This window comes from Moschus berezovskii, chromosome 1 (assembly GCF_049115385.1).
Source record: "Moschus berezovskii isolate FMDL1 chromosome 1, NW_MosBer_1.0, whole genome shotgun sequence".
NCBI lineage: Eukaryota > Metazoa > Chordata > Mammalia > Artiodactyla > Moschidae > Moschus > Moschus berezovskii.
The window spans coordinates 164924670-164948503 of NC_142460.1; the positions used below are offsets into that span (position 1 = coordinate 164924670).

At 46.6% G+C, this 23834-nt stretch overlaps 1 protein-coding gene across 1 annotated transcript in view; it reads left to right on the plus strand.

Annotated features, from left to right (window-relative positions):
- Positions 1–23834, plus strand: part of BACE2 (beta-secretase 2) — a 115561-nt gene that overhangs the window by 20409 nt on the left and 71318 nt on the right. Inside the window, exon 2 of the mRNA XM_055414207.2 lies at positions 21965–22053. Within this exon, the coding sequence (XP_055270182.2) occupies positions 21965–22053 (89 nt within the window). The remainder of the gene's footprint in view (positions 1–21964; positions 22054–23834) is intronic.

Sequence of the window (23834 nt, forward strand, 5' to 3'; positions counted from 1 at the left end):
TGTTCCTCTGCCTACTTCTCCTCTTGCCTCCAATCCTTCCCCGCATCAGGGTCTTTCCGAATGAGTTGGCTCTTTGCATCAGATGGCCAAAGTATTGGAGCTTCAGCATCAGCCCTTCCGATGAGTATTCAGAGTTGATTTCCTTTAGGATTGACTGGTTTGATCTCCTGGCAGTCCAGGGGACTCTTAAGAGGATTCCTCAGCACCACAATTTGAAAGCATCAATTCTTCTGCGCTCAGCCTTTTTTGTAACACAAGAGTTACATTGGGCAAAACTATGAAAAGTAACTCACAAGGCTGTTCTTTGTCATGTTGCTTGTAAGAGCAAATGACTGGAAATGACCCCAATGCTCGTGGGAAGGGGGCTGGGGGTATGAACCGTGGCACTTCTGTCCGTGGAATGGGAGGCAGCAGAAAGCAGACAAGGCTGCTCTTAAAGCCTCACATGAGGACGACAGGGCGAGGAAAGAGAGGGCGGGCGGCTCTGAGCAAGTGGGTCAGATTTCGCGGGCACCGCTCTCCCGAGAGTGCCCAGGACAGCCATCTCCAGGGACGGGCAGACTCTGCAGCCAAACGAGCGTGCACTCTGCTCTCCGGCATGTGCTGCTTACAGCTGCTGCCACCATTTTCAGGCTGCAGTACCTCATTGGTCTGGTTTGTTTATGAAAACAAGACCTCTGAAGATGAATTCCTTGCTGTTATTTCCCAGAAAGCCACAGTTCCAGATTGCCTGACTTTTATTGTGACTTCAAGTGTCCATCGGCAGCATGCCATTACTAGATATTGAAAGAAATAATGAATGTCATTAATAAACGTCCTTTAAGGGATATTTTAACGCTGAGTTGGAAAACAACTTTGCAAGAGGAGCTCCTGTAATGGAGAGTCTTTTTGAAGCTGATTTTTCTTTTTATGGCTGTGCTGAGTATTTGTAGTTGCTCGGGGAGGCCTCTGTTGTGCTGTGTGACCTTCTCATTGCAGTGGCTTCTCTTATTGCAGAGTACGGGCTCTAGAGCGCGGGCTCTAGAGCGCAGGCTCAGTAGTTCAGGTGCATGGGCTTAGTTGCCCCGTGGCACGTGGTATCTTCCCAGACCAGTAATAGAACCTGTGTACCCTGCATTGGCAGGCAGATTCTTATCCACTGTGCCACCAGGGAAGTCCCAATTCAACTATTTCCATCATGATTTGATTTATAATACCAAAAGTGATATAAGTTTGCTACCTATAAAAATAGTCTGGGACAGTTAACCTAGAAGCTGAATTTCCTACCTGGGTAAAAATCTTCCAGAGAATTTCAGCTATTAACAAAAAACGACCGCTAGAGATAGCTTGTACATTATGGTTAGTTTGTTGGAGCTACTGACTGCTGTTAGGGAAGATGAAAGTTTACTATTCATTATCCCCATTTTACAGATGAGTAAGCAGAGGCACAGATATTTCCAGTGTTGAGACAACACACTGCATGAGGCCAGAGCCAGGATTTCTAAAGTAGTAGCTATTCCCACACCCTGTGCCCTGAACCACTTTGCCAAGCCACCTCTTAGCATATAAGTTATAGGTATATTTACATATAGGGGTTGAGTACTCAGATATAGGGCTTCCCTGGTGGCCCAGTGCTAAAGAATCTACCTGCCAATGCAAGAGAGGCAGGTTTGATCCCTGGATTCGGAAGTTCCCCTGGAAAAGGAAATGACAACCCACTGCAGTGTTCTTGCTGGGAAATCCCATGGACAGAGGAGCCTGGTGGGCCACAGTCCATGGGGTCATGAAGAGTCAAACACTACTGCGTGACTGAGCATGCAAGATCAGATATATTTTCCTGGATAGGGTGGTTTATCCAAAACTTTCCGGAGTCACTAGTCTAAGTGTTCCAGAGCCTTGTAAGGGACGGTGGACCTGATTTGATTCTAGAGGAACTGCCCATTGCTGAGCTGAGCCAAGGTGTCTGGTCCTCAGCCAGTTCTTGGAAAAGCACAGATGCTCAGAAAATGGCCCTCATGTGTCCACTGACACTTGGCCTTCTGGAGAATGGACTGACTGCCTTCTATAATAAGCTCGTCCGCCGGGGGAGTCCCAGAATAGAATTAGACAATTGAAAGCTTTATCTAAACCATAAATATCAACTCCCAGGGGCAGTCTGTGTGTGCTTATTTTCCCTACTTTCCAACTAGCCGATAGGAGTTACGCCCCTTGAGTTTTAGCAGTGCCCACTTGTTTTATGCAGCGCTGAAGAATTGATGCTTTTGAACTGTGGTGTTGGAGAAGACTCTTGAGATCAAACCAGTCCCTTGGACTGCAAGGAGGTCAAACCAGTCAATCCTAAAGGAAATCAGTCCTAAATATTCACTGGAAGGACTGATGCTGAAACTCCAAACTTTGGCCACCTGATGTGAAGATCTGACTCACTGGAAAAGACCCTAATTCTGGGAAAGATTGAAGGCAGAAGAAGCGGATGACAAAGGGTGAGATAGTTGGATGGCATCACTGACTCAATGGACATGAGTTTGAGCAAGCTCTGGTAGATAGTTCAGTGTGCTACAGTCCACGGGGTCGCAAAGAGTCGGACACAACTGAGTGACTGAACAATAGCAACAACTCTTTCATGGGCCAGTCTCAGAACTCAAGGTGGCATCTGCTCCTCTTCTTCAGCCTTTGTGTGTGGGGAGGTGGGTTGGCTCCACAGTCCGCTCACCCCATTCCTTCCTGCTGCCAGTCCTGCCCTTCCAACACCTTCTTCCAGTGGAAGCCAGGGAAGGAGGTGACAGAGGAGGCCAACGAGGATCAAGGTTCTAGGGATGCGTCTGTGAGTGGTGGGGGCCCTGCCCAATGCACAGCAGAAGGCATCTGATCTGGACACCCAGATGAAAAGGCATCACCCAGGGACTCAACAGGTAGGGAGTTTTCCAGGGATGGCCCTTCTCTCCTTCATCAGGGTGGCCAACATCCATAACTGTGCCGCTCAAACTCCCTTTTCTTCTGCCCTCTGAGTGGGTTCCTGACTTGCCTTCAAGCACAGATGGGAAGGTGCCCCTGTCCATCCTTCCAGGCTGGCCCTGCATTCAACCTTGTCCCGGGAAACCTGGACCAGAATCCCGTTTCTTGCTGGGCTCTGGTGGCCAGGATATCAGCATGGCTGGTGATGATGACAGTGAGAGCAAAGCTTTATTTAGGTGTCTGTTGAGTGTTTAAATACAGGCCTTGTTTTGGTTGGTTTGTAGTGAACAGACTGAGCTTCAGAGACTTAGCCAAGTTTCCCATCCATCCTCACCGCCATCTCCTCTGGATATCAGCGTTCCCATGCTCACAGGGGCTCGTATTGACACTCTGAGAACTGCAGGGTCTCGGGGCTTTATCCACAAACTGTGCTGGCCCAGTCTCCTGTTATTAGCTGAACTGTGTTGCCAAGACTCATACAGGGGAGCCCTGACCTCCAGGGACCTCAGAATGTGACTGCAGGTGGAGATACAGGGCCTTTCAAGAGTGATAAAGAAGTGGGGATGGCCTTGATGTCCTCTGACTGGGGTCCTTTTAAGATGAGATGAGGATACACAGAGAGATGTTGGAGAGCCCATGCATAATGGGATGATCATGTGAAGGGGTAGCAAGAGGGTTGACATCTGTGAGCCAAGGAGAAGGGCCCCAGGAGAAACCAGCCCTGCTGGCATCTCAGACCCCAGCCTCCAGGACTGTGAGGTCAGGAATTTCTGTTGTTCCAACATCCAAGCCTGTGGCATTTTGTTCTGGGTGCCCCAGCAAACTGATACACTCTGCTTACGCCCAGCTCCCAGTGGGGGTGGGACGCTCACCCTCACCCAGACGCTATGGCCTTCCAGTGTCCCTGGCCTCCCACACGCCCCATCCCATCAGTGCCGGTCAGTTTCTTCTGGCAGGAATGAGTTGGGGGGAGGGCTTTCCGGGATAGAATTGTCCCTGTGCAGTAAGAGCCCACCTACCATAAAAAATACATGTCCTATGAAGTTGTTTGTCCTTCAGTAATTGAATGTTAATATGCCAGAAACAAGCTGAGCACTCACTGTGGGCCAGGCACCACTGGACTCTCTTCTCACACCAAAGGCAGAGAAACACATTTAACAGAGTTAAGTTTGTTTTTCACAAATCAAGACACATCCACTCGGGGGCAAAATCGTGACATTTGGGTGAATCGGAAAATTATGGCTTCTTTTATAGCCAGGTATTTGAAGGCTAAGATTGTCTCACTGCCTGCCCTTCTGAGCACTTGAAACAGAAAGGATTGGGATGTTTTGAACAAAACCTGGCACTTAAGAGTCTGAGGCTTTCCGCTGTGACTCTTACGGTCTCATCTCCGTCTGGGCAGTTCATTGATTTCCAAGCCTGGCAGCCTCCTCGGGGAGAGGAGATTTAAGACTGAGCAGTTCAAATCTCCATTCTGTCCAGAAACCAAGAGGTGTGGCGGGCAGGCTCCTTAGGCGTGTGCTAATGCTCTGTGGTGAGGCTGCTAAGACTCTTCCTATAAATCAGAGTTCAGGAAATGGTGTGGGAATGTTTTTTCCGAAGTCTACACTCACACTTATTTCTTCATGAAATCCATTTAGTCAGTGAAAGAGATGAAGTTTGAGTTAATTTTGGCAGTTGCAGACCGTTGCCCATATTTTCCAAACTCGCAAGCCCAGCATTTTTTATGGATTATTGTCAGGGATGAAAACCTGATTGTTTTAAATTTCAGTTGGATGCTAGTAGTCAGAGGCCCTGATTGGACAGAGCAGGGTATATTGGAGTGCCAAGAAAAATCTTTATCAAGTGCATATCTCATTATATGATGTTGGCTTTTCTAGGGTTTTTAATGTTTTAGGGAACTGTGAAACCATGTAATACAAGTTTTACTGTGAGTTATTTTCACAGGTCTTTGGGCTTCCCTGATGGCTCAGATGGTCAAGAATCTGCCTACAATGCAGGAGACCCAGGTTCGATCCCTGGGTTGGGAAGATCCCCTGGAGAAGGGAATGGTAACCCACTCCAGTATTCTTGCCTGGAGAATTCTATGGAAAGAGGAGCCTGGCAGGCTAGAGTCCATGGGGTCACAGACAGGCGAACATGACTGAGTGACTAACTCTTTGGGCTAAATGGGCAGGTGTGGCTGCAGTTCAGTGTTTGCTGTGTGTATTAAGACATGGGTAATCTGTGGACATGAGTTTGAGTGAACTCCGGGAGTTGGTGATGGACAGGGAGGCCTGGCATGCTGTGATTCATTGGGTCATGGAGAGTTGGACACGACTGAGCGACTGAACTGAACTGAACTGAACTGAATGCTGATATGTATGGAAATTGATAATTAGATGGTTGATTAGTGGATTGTTGGAAGATGGTATGGAGGCTGGATATTAACTTTCAGTGGGACCCTGAGATGCTCCCATGGTGGGGAAGTCATGTCATATGACCAAGGCTTAGAGGATTCCGGGGGAATATACCTCCTGCCCGCCCACTTTGCCATACTTCAGATATTTAACAAGCTGGTTCAGGGGAGTGGGATTTCCTGCCAAGATCTGGCGAGGTCTCCTGGGCAGCAGTGAGGACTGTGCACCATTTAGGTGCCTGGAATCTCCCTGAGGACAGGCACTGAGTTTTTTTTGCTACTCCTTCATCCTAGGATGGAGCATCGTACTGGCACAGGGTAGGTCCGCAAAAAGTATTTCCTGAATTAAACTGAGAAAGAAAGAGCATTCCAAAATGAATGCCCTGAACCTGGGACAATTCAGAGCCTAAGGTAATGAGCTTTGCATCACTGAAGTGGCTGGCAGACACGTGACCACCCGTCAACATGGTTCAAGACAGCGGTGCTATGTTACAGAAAGGCTGTAACACATTGGTGGCCCCCATACCTCGCTGATCGTTACTCACCTGGGTCCTTGTTAAGAGTATTGAACCCCAGGCTCCATTCTCTGAGTTGGAGATTCTGTATATTTAATTCCTGGAGTGATTCCAGTGGACAAAGCAATGACCCCTGAGGTTCATTTCAATTCTTCAATTTTTTATTTCATCATAAAAGCTAGTAACTGAGTTTTGTCATTGTTTTGTTAAGGCCATTGCTATAATTCACAGGTGACTAAACACATTCAAGAAATATGTGATGTGCACTGAATACTCGCCTGTCCCTGTTCTGGGCATGGAGGATACAGTAGTGAGCCGTGGCAACAAGGAACCTGCCTCCTCGAATATCACATTTTAGTGCAGAAAGGCAGACAAATCAAGTAAATGTACTGTATTTGGAAGGTGTGGTGGTGAAGGTTTAGTCGCTAAGTCATGTCCGACTCTTGCGACCCCATGGACTGTAGCCTGCCACGCTCCACTGTCCATGGGATTTTCCAGGCAAGAATATTGAAGTGGGTTGCCATTTCCTCCTCCAGGGGATCTCCCTGACCCAGGGGATCAGTTGTCATGCAAAATATTAAAATATGGGCAAAGGCACACAGTGGGTGGGGAAGTGATGCTAATTTGTATAGGAGAGCCAGGGAAGGCACCTCTGATTAGGTGAGACCTAAAGAAAGAGGGAGTGATGTTCTGGGAAATCATGTTCCTGGAAGGTGGAGCAGCCAGTGCAAAGGCCTTTCTTGAGAAGAGTGTGTGCTTGCATTGGAGGAACACCGAAGAGCCTCCAGTCAGGAGCACAGTGGGTTGTGGGAGAGGCGGTGAGAGAAACGGGGGTTTCCTGGCCGTGGATGGATGTTACATGGCTCACTAGGTGCATTAGGAGTTCAGCTTTGGAAAAGTCAAACTGAGACTTTTGCAACATCCAAGGCGAGTGTCCAGTAGCAGCTGAATCTGTGTCTGGAGTTTAAGCGAGAGGGTCCAGATAGAGACCTAAATTTGGGAGTCACTTGGCCAGAGGAGATGTGTAGTCTTGAGACTGGACGTGATCACTGTGGGCTCCAATGACTGGTGCTGCAACACCCCTAGACTTTAGAGGCTGGGGAGGTTGGGAGGAATCAGCCAGAGCCCTGAGAAGGAGCAGCCACCGGGGTGGAAGGAGATTAGAAGGTGGTCTGTCCAGAAGCCAAGGGAAGCAGAGCCTGGAACAGGGAGAGGGTCTGACGGTTGACTTAGGCACGTGAGGGTCATGGTTAATGGAGAGAGGATCTGTTTCCATGGGTGGTGGGTCCAGTGGGAACAGGAGGAGAGGATTTGCTGTCAACTCTTTTAGGGGCTTTATTGTAAAAGAAGTACAGAGAAATGGGGCTGAGGTGGGAGGAAGATGCGGGGTGGAAAAAGCTGTGTGTCATCTTTATTAAGATGGGAAAAAACCACAACCTGCTTGGAAGTGGGGGGAGTGGTCCAGGTAGAGGAGGAAAAACCTGAGGATGCAGAGAGAGTTGGGGGATTTGGGAGTGTGTTGTCCCGAGTGGGCAATGGGGTGGATTCAGTGTCCGTGGAAGAGGCTGGAATTGGGAAGACGTGGATCTGTCTCTACTTTTTCAGCATCTGTCATAGTAAATGATGATACGCAAGAGCTCTCACCTGTGTGTTGGAGATTTTGCCAAGGTTAATATGTTGCAATTTCTTGCCAAGTCTTTGTTTCTTTGTCATCTCTAAAATGTTCTGGAATGTTTTCGTGTGTCTGTTCTATACCCTAATTAGGAAAACATCTGTATTTCTCTGGCACAGATTGCAGGAGTGCATCTGTCATTTCTCTTCTGGGCTAGCATTCTTTCAACGTATCTGGACACCACAAAAAATGTGGAGATTTAATGTCTTTCCTGAAAAGAATTTACTTGGAAAAGCTTTAAAAAGTCTTTTTAGCAGAGAATGATATCTTTGATCACCATGTGCCTATCAAAATACATTTTCCTCATAGGTTTAATATGGGGGAAAAAAAAACATCAAAGCCTTTGATGAACCACATAAAAATAGATTGTTTCTTAAATGGCTGGACTGAAATTACCAAAGGGTAGCGAATCTGAAAACAATGGCTTTTTTGTGTGTTATACCTTCCAAGTTTGGGCTAATCAGATCAGCATGCAAAGATGTTCTGCAAAGTGGAGATACCATTTTAGATTTTAAGAAGACATTGTAAAGACTAGGTCACCGCATTCCACATGGCGATGAATATGAAGAACCTTAGATTATCAATCATTACTGTTAACATACCCACATACAGTCATCACTGCTGCTAGAAGGCGCTGTACCCTTGTGATACTTAGGACGCAAATCACATTTCCTGCTTTCAAAGCACTTAATGATAGCATTGTTTAATACATGTACTTTGTGAACCCATGGACTATACAGTCCGTGGAATTCTCCAGGCCAGAATACTGGAGTGGGTAGCCTTTCCCTTCTCCAGGGGATCCTCCGAAACCAGGAATTGAACCGGGGTCTCCTACATTGCAGGCGGTTCTTTTCCAACTGAGCTATCAGGGAAGGCCATGTTCACAGAGTTTATTTCAAGTCAACCCAGAGAGGCTAACCTCACAGGACCATGTGGCAGGTCTGTGTTAGATCCAGTGCAGTTATGATGTAATCATCTGTATGTGTGATGAAAAGTAATAAGATTGGCAGTCCATTTCCCTACTAGAAATTTACTTTCCTAATTTTTTTGTGTTTTACACACTATTAAAATTGATTATAGTGTCTTGATAAATATCATCATAAACAGAGGGAATTTTTTTTTCCTTTAAGAATGTTCATTGGCATGAGAAACGACTTGGACATTAAGCTTTTCATTCAGGGGAAAAACCTCAAATAAGTCGTCTATAGTTCCTTGTGCTTTATTCCTCACCAGTCCTATAGCCAATTCAACAGACACTGAAAATCATTATAAAAGAGAAGACTGGTCTTTGATCTGAGTGTTAGGTGTTGAATTCCATAAGGAATCCCATATCTTCTGTCTTTATGGCCCAGGCATATGGTCACCACTCATTAAATATTCATTGGGGCGGGGGGAAAAAAAGAATCTTCCCAAGAGAACTGAAACAGGATTTCGAGGAGATATTTGTACATGTATGTTCACAGCAGCATTATTCACAATAGCCATAAGGTGGAAGCAACCCAAGTGCTGGCCGATGGATAAATGGACCAAAAATAAATGTGGACTACACATGCATGGGAATATTATTCAACCTTAAAGGGGAAGGAAATTCTGACACTTGCTGCAATGTGACTGAACCTTGAGGACATCATGCTGAGTGAAGTAAGGCACTAGCAACAGAATAAATACTGAATTCTATTTACATGAGGTCCCTAGAGCAGTCCAATCTATGGACACAGAAAGTTGAGTGGTGGTTGCCAGGGACTGGAGAATGGGGACTAGCAAGTTAGTTGTTTAGTGGGCACAGAGTTTCATTTTTTTAAAGTTTTTTATGTATTTATTTTTGACCACACCACTTAGCATACAGGATTTTAGTTCCCCGACCAGGGACTGAACTGGTGCCCCCTGCAGTGGAAGGACAGTCTTAACCTTGGGACCACCAGGGAAGTCCCTAGTGGGAACAGAGTTTCTGTTTGAGATGAGGAAAAGTTCTTGAGATGGATGGTAGTAATGGCTGCACAGCGATGTGAATGTCCACTCTGCTAAACCGTACTTTTAAAAGTGGTTAAGATGGTAAATTTCATATTATATGTACTTTGCAACTTAAAAAATGAATCTAAATGCCTAGAATAATAGTGAGCACTAACCACTTTATAATAATAGTAACTTGAAAATCTTGCCTTTTGCTGCAGCAGGTATACATGCTTTATTTTTTCACATTTACTGAAAATTATAACAATATTTGAACGTTGGGAATTAGGAGGAAGTTAATCCTTTGTCTTTTTTCCTGAAAGTTCAGATCTGAAATGTCTTTCTATTTGCAGTTATCAACTCTTGAGCAAAAGTGAAAATTTAGTGAAACTCCAAAAGTGTCTTAAGATTTAAGACATTATACCTTTGATGAGAATCTGTTTAAACTTCTTCGGAAAATGTGCAGAAAGAACCAACTTTTAGCTAAAATGATATCTCCTAAAATCCTTAGGAATGTATAATTTGTTGAGGGGATGGCTTTAGTTATTGAAGGCAAGAGGAGAAGGGGACGATAGAGGATGAGATGGTTGGATGGCATCACCAACTTGGTGGACATGAGTTTGAGCAAGCTCCAGGAGTTGGTGATGGACAGGGAAGTCTGGCGTGCCACAGTCCATGGGGTCTCAAAGAGTCAGACAGGACTGAAAGACTGAACTGAATTGAACCTGAGGAAAAAGGGTTAACTCACCCATTATTAGTAGCTTCCCTTCTTGGCCCCTCCCCCAACAATCACCAAAATATGGAGACAGACCTGCTTTTGTCCTTTTTAATAGTGCTTTCTGAGAAACCATTCTGCATGAATTTTCCTTTCTGTGGGAAAAAGGAACATTATGTTTATTGGCGTCAGTGAATGAGTTCCATCCAGCCTCCTGACTCTCATCTGTGTCTCTTTAAACATCCTCCTTCAATCACTGGGATTTCATTCTTGTGTGACCTCAGAGGCTAAGGGAAACTCCACAGCCCAGGGAGTTCCCTGGGGCCACAATATCTCCATAGAAAAGGGGCTCCCTCTGTTCTTTCTGGGCCTTCCTAGCCCCCTCCTGGGTTTGCCTGCCAAGAGGGAGGGGCTGGCCAAGCAGCTGGACATATCCAGCCTACCTGTCTCTTGAGTGAGAGTGCATTCTCAGTCCTAACTAATGTTGGGCTCTGTCACTCTGTGAACTGTGGCCTGCCAGGCTCCTCTGTCCTTGGGATTCTCCAGGCAAGAATACTGGAGCGGGTTACCATTTCCTAATCCAGGGGATCTTCCTGACCCAGGGACCGAACTCGTGTCTCTTGCATGACAGGCGGATTCTTTACCGCTGAGCCACCTGGGAATCACCCATCTCTGAATATCCTCTTGCAAACATATAAGGACTTTCTGGCTTCTGGCTCTTCCTTCCAGAAGCTTAGTGGACATGAGGCTGCTTGCAGCCCTCCCCTTGTGGTCAGGTTCTCTGACCAGGAGGCCGAGAGCCAGGAGCTGGCTGTTTGACCATCGGAGACGGTGCCACCGTGTGTAGCCTCTTGGCAGACAGTCAAGTGCCTTCTTCAGGCATGACACCAGCTACTCCAGTAACTCTGAGCCCAGGGGCGAAGTGGCTCTGGGTTCTGGCCCTGACTCTGTGGACCAGGGACAGCCCTGGGTGTGTGATCATGTCTTGACTCGGATGCATATGTCGTCTTGATTCTCAGCAGCCTGAATGGAGGCTGGAGCCTTGGGATGTTAAGTGAAATGGTTTCAGGAAGGGGGACCCCTTCCAGGGCCCAAGAGTGGGCTCTTATCTAACACTCAGAAATGAATTGTCCAAGGAGCCTCACGAGCTGACAAAGCAAGAGGCTTTATTGGGAAGGGGCACCCGGGTGGAGAGCAGTGGGCCAGGGAGCCCAGGAGGACGGCTCTGCCACAAGGTTCACAGTCTTGCATTTCATGGTGATGGGATTAGTTTCCAGGCTGTCTTTGGCCGGTCATGACTCAGAGTTCTTTCTGGTAGCACCCACATTGCTCAGCCAAGAGGGATGCCAGTGAGAAGGATTCTGAGAAGTGGTCGGAATGTGGTGTTTCCTTTTGACCTTTCCCAAATTTTCCAGGTTGTTGGTGGCTTGTTGGTTCCAGGCTCTTTACCAGGACCTCCTGTTGTCAAATATCTCACACAGATGGTTGCAGTGGTTCCTGGGAGGGTGGTTTTAGTCAGCGTGCTTCCCCTAACAAAACAAACCCAGGGTTAACACTCACATGTGAAGACTATCAACTTAAAAAATGTTCACAACCTAAAAGTCAAGAGTTATGATATTTATTCAGTGGGAATTTTTAGAACTTCAAGCCCAGGAGACAGCATCTCAAAGAGCCCTAATATAACTGCTCCGTGGAGGTGAGGGAAAAGCCAGGTTATATAGAAGTTTTGCATCAAAGGGCAAGTATTCTGAACATCAAAAGATTATTGTTAATTAAAGAAGATCAAATATCCCAAGTTAAGGAATTTAGTGCTTTTCTATGTTGGGAAGATCCCCTAGAGGAGGAAATGGCTACCGACTCCAGTATTCTTGCCTGAAAAATCTCATAGACAGAGGAGCCTGGTGGGCTACAGTCCATGGCGCCTCGAAGAGTCAGACAGGACTGAGCATTCATGCACACACCTGTGTATGACAAGATATAAGAGTCTAGGCTCACTGAAATCTTTCCTTTCTTCTGCATCTCAGCTATCCCAGGCCAGAATCCTGTATTTTTCACATCCTGAGCTCCCTTGGGGTTCCCCATAGGGAGTGGCTGCAGTCTGATGTCTGCTGATTCACAGTTATTCTTCTCCTTCCCGAGTGCCCTCTGGGCTCACCAGCTCACATTGGAGGGCTGCAATAGCTGATGACTGTGACATCCTTGTTTGCTGATATGGCAAGAAGTATTCCATTTCTCAGGATGGAACCCAGAAAGGGAGACCCCCAGATGCAGCTTTGTTAGGGAAGCGGGCTTAGAAGATGGTCTTCTCTCCTTTCTCAAGTGTACCTTACTGCTGCCGCTATACCACTGTTAAAATTTGTCCTCGGAGCCTGGGAGATGGTGTGACTGGGAGACCCAGAACTCACTAAAACCCCTTGAGGGGGACTTGGACCTCAAGACAACCCAGATCAGAAAGCAGAAGCTAACATCACTTAAGTCTTTTGGGACAGGATGGCCTCAGTGATGCCTGGGCATCGTTCATGCCTTCAGCACCCTCTGCTGAGCACCTACTGTGTGCCAGGTCTCAGAACTAGGAACACAAAGCTAGGAGTCAGCCAGGCAGGAGGAAGGGGACAGAGGAACATGAACAGTTTTAGGAACATTCTGGAAGTAGAGTAGAGAGGACACACAGGCTCCTGGAAGTGGAGGCAGGAGGGAAAGGCAGAGCCTGTGCACGCAGGTGATGGAGTGGCCACTTGCCAGGATGGGGAAGAAAAGGCAGGGTGAGAGAAAACCACACTCCTGGCCCTGGGATTAGAGCGTTCCTGGGTGTATCTACCTTGTTCCAGCTGAGGGCAGGTGCTACACACCCCAAGCACCCCCAGATATTTTGGGTCATGTCCATGTCAGCATCACCTGCTGCGGGACCAGTGCTATGCGTGGAGGCCTGCTAATCACACAGCGCCAGTTCTGCAGCTCGTGCTTATCACTTCTGGGCCACATCCAGACTCGCTGCAGAGCGGAGACTTGGAGAGAAAGCCTGGTGGGAAACTGGATGCCTGTCATGTTTGGCACAGTGCTGTATTTGAGAAGTCAGCCCTGTAGCAAGAGAAAAACAAAGTCAGGCCACCCCTCTTTGAGAAACTGAGACACCCCTCTGTGCCAGGCACTATTTTGGGTGCATCGCGTATGTATGAGGGGCATCTTGTGTGCTCCTCATAGCAACACCTCATCATCTTACCTTGGATATCATCTGTCCTTGGATGAGGACACCAAGGATCAGAGGTTAGGTGGTTTACTTAAGTTTCCACAGCCAACAGATGTGTGAGCTGAAAAAAAGCATAAAGTATACATTGAGAGTTATGTTTTATTCAATAGACAAAACTGAGGGCTTAAGTGCTGGAGAAGACTCTTGAAAGTCCCTTGGACAGCAAGGAGATCAAACCAGTCAATCCTAAAGGAAATCAACCCTGAATATTCATTGGAAGGACTGAGGCTCCAATACTTTGGCCACCTGATGCAAAGAGCTGACTCATTGGAAAAGACCCCCATGCTGGGAGAGACTGAGGGCAGGAAGAGAAGGGGGCAACAGAGGATGAGGTGGTTGGATGGCATCACTGACTCAATGGACGTGAATTTGAGCAAGCCCTGTGAGATGGTGAAGGACAGGGAAGCCTGGCATGCTTCAGTCCATGGGGTCACAAAGAGTTAGCAACTGAACAACAGCAAAGCCTGGGGCAGCATCTGATGTCACTCTGAGGGACTGCTCCAAAGTGGCAAGGGCGTGGGGGAGTCAGGATAAATAGGAGCATTTACAACAAAGACCAGATGGTCAGGACATCAAAAGATTATTGTTAATTAAAGAAAACCAGGTATCTCGAGTTAAAGAATTGAGCACTTTTCTATATATGGGAAGGTGTAAGAGTCTGGGCTCATGGAAATCATTGCTTTGATATGCATCTCAGCTACCTGGGCTTCCTTCATAACTCAATCAGTAAAGAATCTGCCTGCAATACAGGAGACCCGGGTTTGATTCCTGGATTGGGAAGATCCCCTGGAGAAGGAAATGGCATCCCTGGAGAATCCCATGGACAGAGGAGCCTGGTGGGATACAGTCCATGGGGTTGCAAGAGTCAGACATGACTTAGCGACTAAACCACCAGCTACGTGGGGTCAGGATCCGGTCTTCTCTCATCCTGAGTCATCTCAGGGAGCACAGCAGGGGCAGCTGCAGCAGTTGTTGGCTTGATCATGGGCACCATCTTCCATCATGAGTTCCCTCAGGGCTCACTGGCGGGGTGGCTGTAATGTGATGATCTGATGGCCACAGCATCATGTTTTTACTGATATAGTATGCATGTGTGATAAGTCATTTCAACTGTGTCCTACTCTTTGTGACCCCACGGACTGTAGCCCACCAGGCTCCTCTGCCCATGGGATTTCCCAGGCAAGAAAACTGGAGTGAGTTGCCATTTCCTCCTCCAGGGGATCTTCCTGACCCAGGGATGGAACTCACGTCTCTTATGTCTCCTGCCCTGTCAGGTGGGGTCTTTACCACTAGCGCCACGTGGAAAGCCCTCGTGATGTGACAGGCAATAGTTTTCATTCATAGGAGGCTAATCTAGGGTTCAGATCCAGGTCTACCAGAAGCTAAAGCTGATATTTTTCACGCTATTCTCCTTTAGAGAACATGCAGGGTGTATCCTAGGACCACAGGTCAGAAGTGTACTGGATGTCCTCATCCCACGAGTGGGCATAGTTGCAGCATATTTAAGGGCATCTGCTATGGGTGTGTGATGAAATCTCCCCCGACCTTAGAAATCCAGCCTTTCTGCTCATCCCAACAGGGATGATGGATTGTTCGAAAAGTTAAAAAATTCAATCACAGAGGAGGCCCTCCCTCTAGGAACTGCCACATATCCTCAGCGATAGATTTCAGCTGCAGAGGTAGTGGCAGCTCCCGCGTCCAGGAGGATTCTGATTTGGGCGTGACTTTTAATTTCCTAAAACAGGGACCCTCACACCAAGCTTCCTTCATCCTACCACTTCTGCTGCCAGTCTCCACCTGCCAGGCCCGAAGCAGTCAGTGAAAACCTGCTGCTACATTCAAATCAGTGCAGCTGATGCCCTCTCCCTCCCTCAGCATTCCCTTGGAAGTTAAGATTTTTCCCTAAAGGAGCCAGGGAATCCATCCACAAGACTCTGGACCGTGTTTTTCTAGTAAGAGCCCCGTCTGCAGGAGGGAAGCACACACACACACACAGCCTGAGTAGATTGAGAATCAAGTCCCTCGTAGCTAACTTCTATAACATCTGTTTGTGTTAAGTGGAGCCCTTTGAAAATGATTTTTTTTTCCCCTTCTCTATAACAGCAACCTTAATTTTAGAACGTGGAGAAATGGTGCGTGGCAATTATTTTTGCTTCCTTCAACAAGACGTGTTTCAGTAAATGAGCTTCATTTCCAGAATTGAAGCCCTGAAAGAACCTGATTAGCAAGATCGGCGCCTACAATCACGTGTAATAACTGTGGGCAAACAGCCCTGCGGAGCCGGGCTGGGAGGACCCCGCTGCTGTGGGTTCTGCTTGCCGGCAGACTTCAGCAGATGGGCTGCTAATGTAATTAGGAATCGTTGTGTGAAATGAGCCATTATTTAAATTATCTGCTAATTTTCCTATCTATTAACCTGCTGAAAAAGAGGCAGTGGTATCTGAAGAATCTCAGGCTGCTAATCACTAACTAGATGAACAGCCCATTCTTCCCTTTAATGCAACCTTTCACCTTATTACAGCAGTTAGCAGATGGCTTTCTGTGGGGTTATTGCCCAATGCATCAGCCAAAGATTGAGAAGGGACATTGGGAAGACACGCGCAGTCTACAGGTTTCCACGGGTGCAGATATTTGGTTTCTGGGGCGCGTGAGGCAAGGTTTGTGTGTGCCAGTCTTCCCTGTGTCTCTCTACTGCAGACACTGGTGGGGGCAAAGCGGTGAGGCAGGAAGGAGGAGAAGGCTAGTAATACAGAGCAGACCCGCAGGGACTCCCCGAGGCACAGGGCGCACTCAGAGCCGTCCACCTGGGGATCCAGGAAGCGGAAGCTTAATCCGCTATTGTGTATTCGGGTTCAGGGTTGCTCCCAGGAGTGAGCACTCATTCTTGTATTTCAGATCTCCCCTGGAAGCTGGAGAGCTTTTGTGGGGGAGGGTGGGTACAATTAAGGCTTTCCTGGGTCCTTCCCAGTAAGGGAGAAGGACCCACACTGTACCCTGGATGTTGGAAGAGCCCCAGCAGCTGGAGTGAGTGTTGGGGCACACGAGAGTGCCACCACCACCACCACAACACCATCTCATTCCTAACTCTGGTTAGCCTTGGGTGTGATTATTTTATACTGTTGTTGATCAGTTGCTCAGTCGTGTCTGACTCTTTGCATCCCCATGGACTGCAGCATGCCAGGCTTCCCTGTCCTTCGCTATCTCCTGCAGTTTACTCAGACTCATGTCCATTGAGTTGATGATGCCATCCAAACATCTCATCCTCTGTCTTCCGCATCTCCTCCTGCCCTCAGTCTTTCCCAACATCTGGGTCTTTTCCAATGAGTCAGTTCTTCACATCAGGTGGCCAAAGTGTTGGAGCTTCAGCTTCAGCATCAGTCCTTCCAATGAATATTCAGGGTTGATTTCCCTTCAGATTAGCTGGTTTGATCTTGCAGTCCAAGGAACTCTCAAGAGTCTTCTCCTGCACTAAAGTTCAAAAGCATCAATTCTTTGGTGCTCAGCCTTCTTTATAGTCCAACTCTCACATCCATACATGACTACTGGAAAACCCATAGCTTTGACTAGATGGACCTTTGTCCACAAAGTGATATCTCTGCTTTTAAATAGGCTGTCTAGGTTTGTCACAGCTTTCCTACCAAAGAGCAAGCGTCTTTTAAGTTCATGGCTGCAGTCTCCATCCCCAGTGATTTTGGAGCCCAAGAAAATAAAAGTTTATACTGTTACCATTTTCCCCCATCTATTTTCCGTGAAGTGATGGGACTGGATGTCATGATCTTAGTTTCTTGAATGTCGAGTTTTAAGCCAGCTTTTTTGCTCTCCTCTTTCACCTCGTCAAGAGGTTCTTTAGTTCCTCTTCACTTTCTGCCATAAAGGTAGTGTCATCTGCATTTCTGAGGTTATTGATATTTCTTTCAGTGATCTTGATTTCAGCTTGTGATTCGTCATATATCAACTGGGAAGTCAAGTTAGCCAACTTTGCCAGTTCTAGGAAAAGCTCAGTGAAGTCTGTACACGAACGTATCAGGAGTTTGGCCTGGCAAACTCTCTCCAGCTCCTTGGCAGTTTCCCCTTCTTCATCAGCTTTTCACTCCTAGGTGGAGCTCATGTGAGTCCCCTCCCCATCCTATGGACCAGGTGATTAGCAAATTCCCATTAAGGAGATGGCTCCAGAGACTAGGAAAAAGGGCTCTGCCCTCAAGCCACTTACAAGCTCCCTGAGAGGAAAGATGTGGGCCTGGGAGAAATGAGAGGCCAGTAAAAGGCATCAGACAAGTGAGCGGCCAAAGCTCAGGGCCCAGTGGTCAAGGGGAGAGGGATGGATCAGGGCTGTCACTGAAAGGCCTTTTGGAGGATGCAGGACTGCCTGGGTCTCAAAGCAGCACTGTGTGTGGTTTGTGGTTGAACTCTGCCAGCTGGCAGAGACTGTGAGAGGTGGCTTATTATTGTGTCACAACAAAAGGAGGAAAGTAAAATCCCACAAGATATGCCATTTTAAAAACAAGAAAGCATTGTCTAGGCACAAAAAAGCATGGAGATAAAGTCCTGACTGTCCCCAAGAATGTCCCTAAAGGAATCTTCCTGGAGAGTTTGTTGGCTTCAAACTGCCCCAGGACCAGCCCTCAGCCAGCAATTCCTTGAGATGTCACAGAGTTTGTGTCCATGGCCACCAATGACTGACCTGTCTCCCTACCTCCTGTTGAAAGTTGTGTGTGTAATTACCATGTGTACTCAGTCATGTCCAACTCTCTGTGACCCACGGCTGCGGCCCACCAGCCTCCTCTGTCCATGGGATTTTCCAGGCAAGAACACTGGGTTGCCATTTTCTTCTCTGGGGAATCTTCCTGACCCAGTGATTGAACCCTCATCTCCTATACTGTAGGCAGATTCTTTACCATCTGAGCCACCAGGGAAGCCTAAAAACAGGTAGTGTGACTATTTTAGAGTCTTCATATGAGATCGTGTAAGATTTGTCCCTCTGCGTCTGGCTAATTTTACTCTGCATAATGTTCTCCAGGTTCATCCATTTTGGTACATGTGGTAAGATTTCCTTCTTTTTTAAGACTCAGAGTAGAATGGTGGTCTCCAGAAGGGGGGAAGGAGGCGATATGGGGGCTATTAGTCAAAGGTATGGCTCAGACTAAAAAGAATCTACCTGCAATGCAGGAGACCTGGGTTTGATCCCTGGGTCAGGAAGATCCCCTGGAGGAAGAAATAGCAACCTACTCCAATTCTTGCCTGGAAAATCCCATAGACAGAGGAGCCTGGCAGACTATAGTCCGTGGGATCACAAAAGAGTCAGACATAACTGAGCACACAACACACACACACACACACATCTGCCAGTGAAAATCTCTCAGTCCCCGACTTTTTCATTTATTCAACAACTGTTCACTGAACATCTAGGAAGTGCTGGGCACTGTCCAAGGTGCTGGATGGCTGAAGGATGATGAACCACAGGTGAGCCCCAGTGGTTGGCTCACTCTCATGGGGGTGCCCTGTGCTTGGACGCTCTCTGGAGAATATATACTGGAGTGTGAAAAAGATGCACAGTGGGGACCTGCTTCTTCCATGAAAGAGCCCCTGGAACCCCAATATTGGCAAAGAGATTGGAGCAGTGAAATGCTGGCGACTCTCAGAATGCTGGACCCTTGCTCTTTGAGAAGGCAGATTTTTGTCCTCATGGCTATATTCTGGAAGAAGTGGAATGTGGTTCTATAGGAGGCTGCTTGGTATAGGGAAGGAGGTGGGGCCTTCTAGCTCTCGGCAGCATTTCTTGTAAAGCAGGGATGATGGTTCATACAGGCTTCTGATTCATTTTCAGTTGTGCCTCGAAAGTGCAGTGCATTTCCCATATTTGTGTGTGTTTTCCTTTATGGGGTTGAATAATGTCCTCTGGAGTAAGACTATATTTGCAGTTTGAGTCGAACCCAAGGAGGCCGGAGGTGATGCTGGAAATTCCGCAGATAAGGACACAGCAGGGGATGTTGTATGTGTGAAGTGGGGCAAGGCGTCCAGGGGAATGGTGCACTGAGCCTTTGCTTGTCCATGCTTTCAGGGTGGATCCTATAAAATCTAGAGGATAAGTGACTGTATTTTTTTTTTTCCTTTGTGATTAAGACTAGGAGTTACAGAGAGAAAGTCATGGCCCTGGCGAGAGTTCAACGTGAAAAATGTCTGTTTCCAGGTCATCACACAGAAAAAGATGTTGGCGGCTCAGAAACATTACTTGAAGCCCCACTCAGAGTGTTTACTACTCCCTAGAAATCTATTCCTTGCCTGACTCTGTAGCTGCCTCGTTTACTCCCCTCAAATCCCGTCTTCTAACAGCAGTCAGAGTGATGACCAACTTGGCCGAGCCATGACTCCAAACTGAATTTTCTTGAAATCTGGCTTTTGCTGAAGCCGCTGGGGAGTGTGACTGTGCTCAGCGCCTGGGCAGTTAGAAGTCATCTGTGTAAGATAATGCTGTCTGTGTTTTGCTGTGACTTTCTCTGTTTTGTGTCGCCCGCCTCTGCAAGGGAGGATCATGTGCTGCGTGGCAGAAGTAAGGACGGGGGTGTGTGGAAAGGACGTGCTTCTAATGTGATGCAGAGGCGGCGGGTGGAATTCCACACCCGGGAAAGCAGAGTGAAATGTCTGTAGAGCACGTCCCTGGTCACTGGGGCCATTATGCCCAGGAGAGTAGTCCTGGGTCTGCTCTGCTGGTGGCTGGTTATGCAGGAGCATTGGGTGTGGATGTGGGATGCCAGCCTGGGAACCTGGGCTTCCAGGCAGCTGGTCTTTCCACACACGTCCTGCTGGGCTGTTGGGTGTGTGTTTGCCAGAGAGACCCAGGAAAGATTTGTAAAAATGGCATGCTTTCATGAGTGTCGTGAGCCTGGAATTCTGGGTTTGTTTTTGTTTTTTTCTTTCTTGTTCATCTCTCTACTAGTTTCACCTAAGCAAATTAAAAGTTTATCCTGCCTTCAGGAACCATTTAAATCCAGAAAGTGAAATCAGAGCTGGGAACATAGGCCATGTGAGTTACATGTATTATTAGGTCAACTTGGACTGTCTGCTGTCGGGACAATGGACTTCATTCCAATGACGGGTGAGATTCCGGAACTTGCTGACTGCCCATATGTGATATTATGATTTATGTGAAGAAATACATATTTATACAGACAAATATGTATTTGGTCTTTGTCTCAGTTCCTGGCACAAGGCTCCTGAAACCCTTGGAACTTCCTCAATAATAAGGGTGATAGAGGTGCCTTTGTTTTCCATAACAAGTCCCTTTCAACCATACCTGAAATGTGTCAGTGAGATGGCTTTTGAAAAGTCCCAAAGGATGGGGAGCCAACCCTGAGAGTAGAGAGCTGGAACTTTCAGCCTCATTTCCAGGGAAGGGAGAAGAGATGAAGGTTGAATCAGTCATCAATGGCTTATGATTTAATCCATCAGCCCAACAGATGTTCAGTTACTTCATGTTCAGTTCAGTTGTGTCCAACTCTTTGCAACCCCATGGACTATAGCCCACCAGGCTCATCTGTCCATGGGACTTCCCAGGCAAGAATGTTGGAGTGGTTTGCCATTTCCTTCTCATATATATATATATACTTTTAATTGTGTTCTGTCTGAAATCAACACAAACACCTATGTAGTGAGACCCTTCAACTTTTATAGTGACTATGTGTTCATAAATGGAATTAATAGAATTCATTTCCTAAAGTCACAGTGCATAAAGGGGTATTTACTGTCTCTCTATTCCGTATGAGAAGCCCAAAAACATGTTGAGGAGAAGAAGCCAGAACCTCCTGCCAAAAATCCCACATGATGCCATTTATATAATGTCCAGGAACCAGTGAAACCCGTCCATGGTAATAGGAGTCAGAGTGGTTGCTTCTGAGAAACAACAGGGATTGACTAGAAAGGGGCATAGAGGGGCCTTTGGGAAATAACAGGAATTTCTGTATCTTGGTTTGGGAGAACTCCATGTCAGAACGCATCAGTGGAAATCCCAAGATCTTTCATTTTTATTGTATGTAAATGATAATTCATTAAAACTTGAAAAGTGATACCACTGACAGTTGTTTCCAGGTCCTGTGCAGCAGAGATGAGGGAATACCCACTGCCGGGAGGTATCTGGGGAGGTGTGCTGGGTGCATGGGGTGGAGGTGGGAGGTCAATGAGGATTTTCAAGTGAGACCCAGCCAAGAGACAAACCCAGCCAAAAGTCCAGGGTGAGAAAGGGCTCTGCCTGGTTACCAAGTACTGATGACTGGAAAACGAAATCCCACTTATTCCACTGAATTTATCTTCTTTTAAGGTTTGGTATGTATCTGAAGCTAAACTGATCTCTGCCCTTGCAAGCTTCACAATGGACTGTGTTCGGAATTCAATTTTCTAGCAGCTTTTTAAAAATATTTCTAATCGATATGATTTCTCCAAGTAACAAATTGTTCTCAGCACTTAATTTTAAGAAAAGTATTGAGGAGTGTTACCCTAAGCAAGTAACCTAATGGTTTCTTTGTTTTTCCCTTAAAAATAAAAGCTGCAGATACTCGTTGACACCGGAAGCAGCAACTTTGCCGTGGCTGGGGCACCGCATCCCTATATTGACTCTTACTTTGACGCAGAGAGGTGAGTGATGGGTCTGTGCCTGGGAGGCCGGGCTTGGGGGCACCAGACGGATGCTTCAAAATACACTGGGAAATGCAGCCAAAAGGCTGTTTCATTTTAGGGAGGACATGTATATATCTGTGTACATAAGTGTATGTACAAGTGTCTGTGTGTATGTGCATATAGTGGTGTGTATATTTGTGTATGTATGTATGTAGGCATAAGTGTATGTGTAGGTATCCATGTGTACATGCATATAGTGGTGTGCATATTTGTGTATATATGTGTGTGTATTTGTGTATATGGAGATATCTGTGAGTACGTGCACATTTGTTGTTGTTCAGTTGTCATGTCCGACTCTTTGCGACCTCATGTACTGCAGCACAGCACCAGTTTCCTCTGTCCTTCACTGTCTCCCCGATTTTGTTCAAATTCATGTGCATTGGGTCACTGATGCTATCTGACTATCTCATCCTCTGTCACCCTCTTCTCCTATTGCTTTCAATCTTTCCCAGCATCAGGGTCTTTTCCAATGAGTTGGCTCTTCACATCAGGTAGCCAAAGTATTGGAACTTTACAGTCCTTCAGTGAATATCCACGGTTGATTTCCTTTAGGATTGACTGGTTTGATCTCCTTGCAGTCCAATGGACTCTCAAGAGTCTTCTCCAGCACCACAATTTGAAAGCATCTATTCTTCAGCACTCAGACTCCTTTATGATCCAACTCTCACATCCATACATCACTACTGGAAAACCGGTAGCTTTAACTATACAGACCTTTGTCAGCAAAGGGATGTCTCTGCTTTTTAATATGCCGCCTGGGTTGTCATAGCTTTTCTTCCACAGAACAAGAGTCTTTTAATTTCATGGCTGCAGTCATCATCCACAGTGATTTTGGAGCCCAAGAAAATAAAATCTGTCACTATTTCCACTTTTTCCCCTCCTATTTGCCATGAAGCAATGGGACCAGATGCCATGATCTTAGTTTTTTGAATGTGGAGTTTCAAGTAAGCTTTTCCCCTATCCTCTTTCACACTCATCAAGAGGCTCTTCAGTTCCTTTTAACTTTCTGCTATTAGAGTGGTATCATCTGTATATCTAAGGTTGTTAGTATTTCTCCCAGTTATCTTGATTCCAGCTTGTGATTCATCCAGCCCAGTATTTCACATGGTGTGCTTTCAATTCAGTTCAGTTGCTCAGTTGTGTCTGACTTTTTGCGACCCCATGGACTGCAGCACGCCAGGCTTCCCTGTCCATCACAAACTCCCAGAGCTTACTCAAAGTCTTGTCCATAGAGTCAGTGATGACATCCAACCATCTCATCCTCTGTCGCCCACTTCTCCTTCTGCCTTCAATCTTTCCTAGCATTAGGGTCTTTTCCAATGAGTCAGCTCTTCACATCAGGTGGCCAAAGTATTGGAGCTTCAGCTTCAGCATCAGTCCTTCCAATGAATATTCAGGACTGATTTCCTTTAGGACAGACTGGTTGGATCTTCGTGCTGTCCAAGAGACGCTCAAGAGTCTTCTCCAACACCACAGTTCAAAAGCATCAATACTTTGGTGCTCAGCTTTCTTTATAGTCCAACTCTCACATCCATACATGACTACTGGAAAAACCATAGCTTTGATTAGACGGACTTTGTTGGCAAAGTAATGTCTCTGCTTTTTAATACGCTGTCTAGGTTGGTCATAGCTTTTCTTCCAAGGAACAAGTGTCTTTTAATTTCATGCCTTCAGTCACCATCTGCAGTGATTTTGGAGTCCAGAAAAAGTCTTTCACGGTTTCCATTGTTTCCTCATCT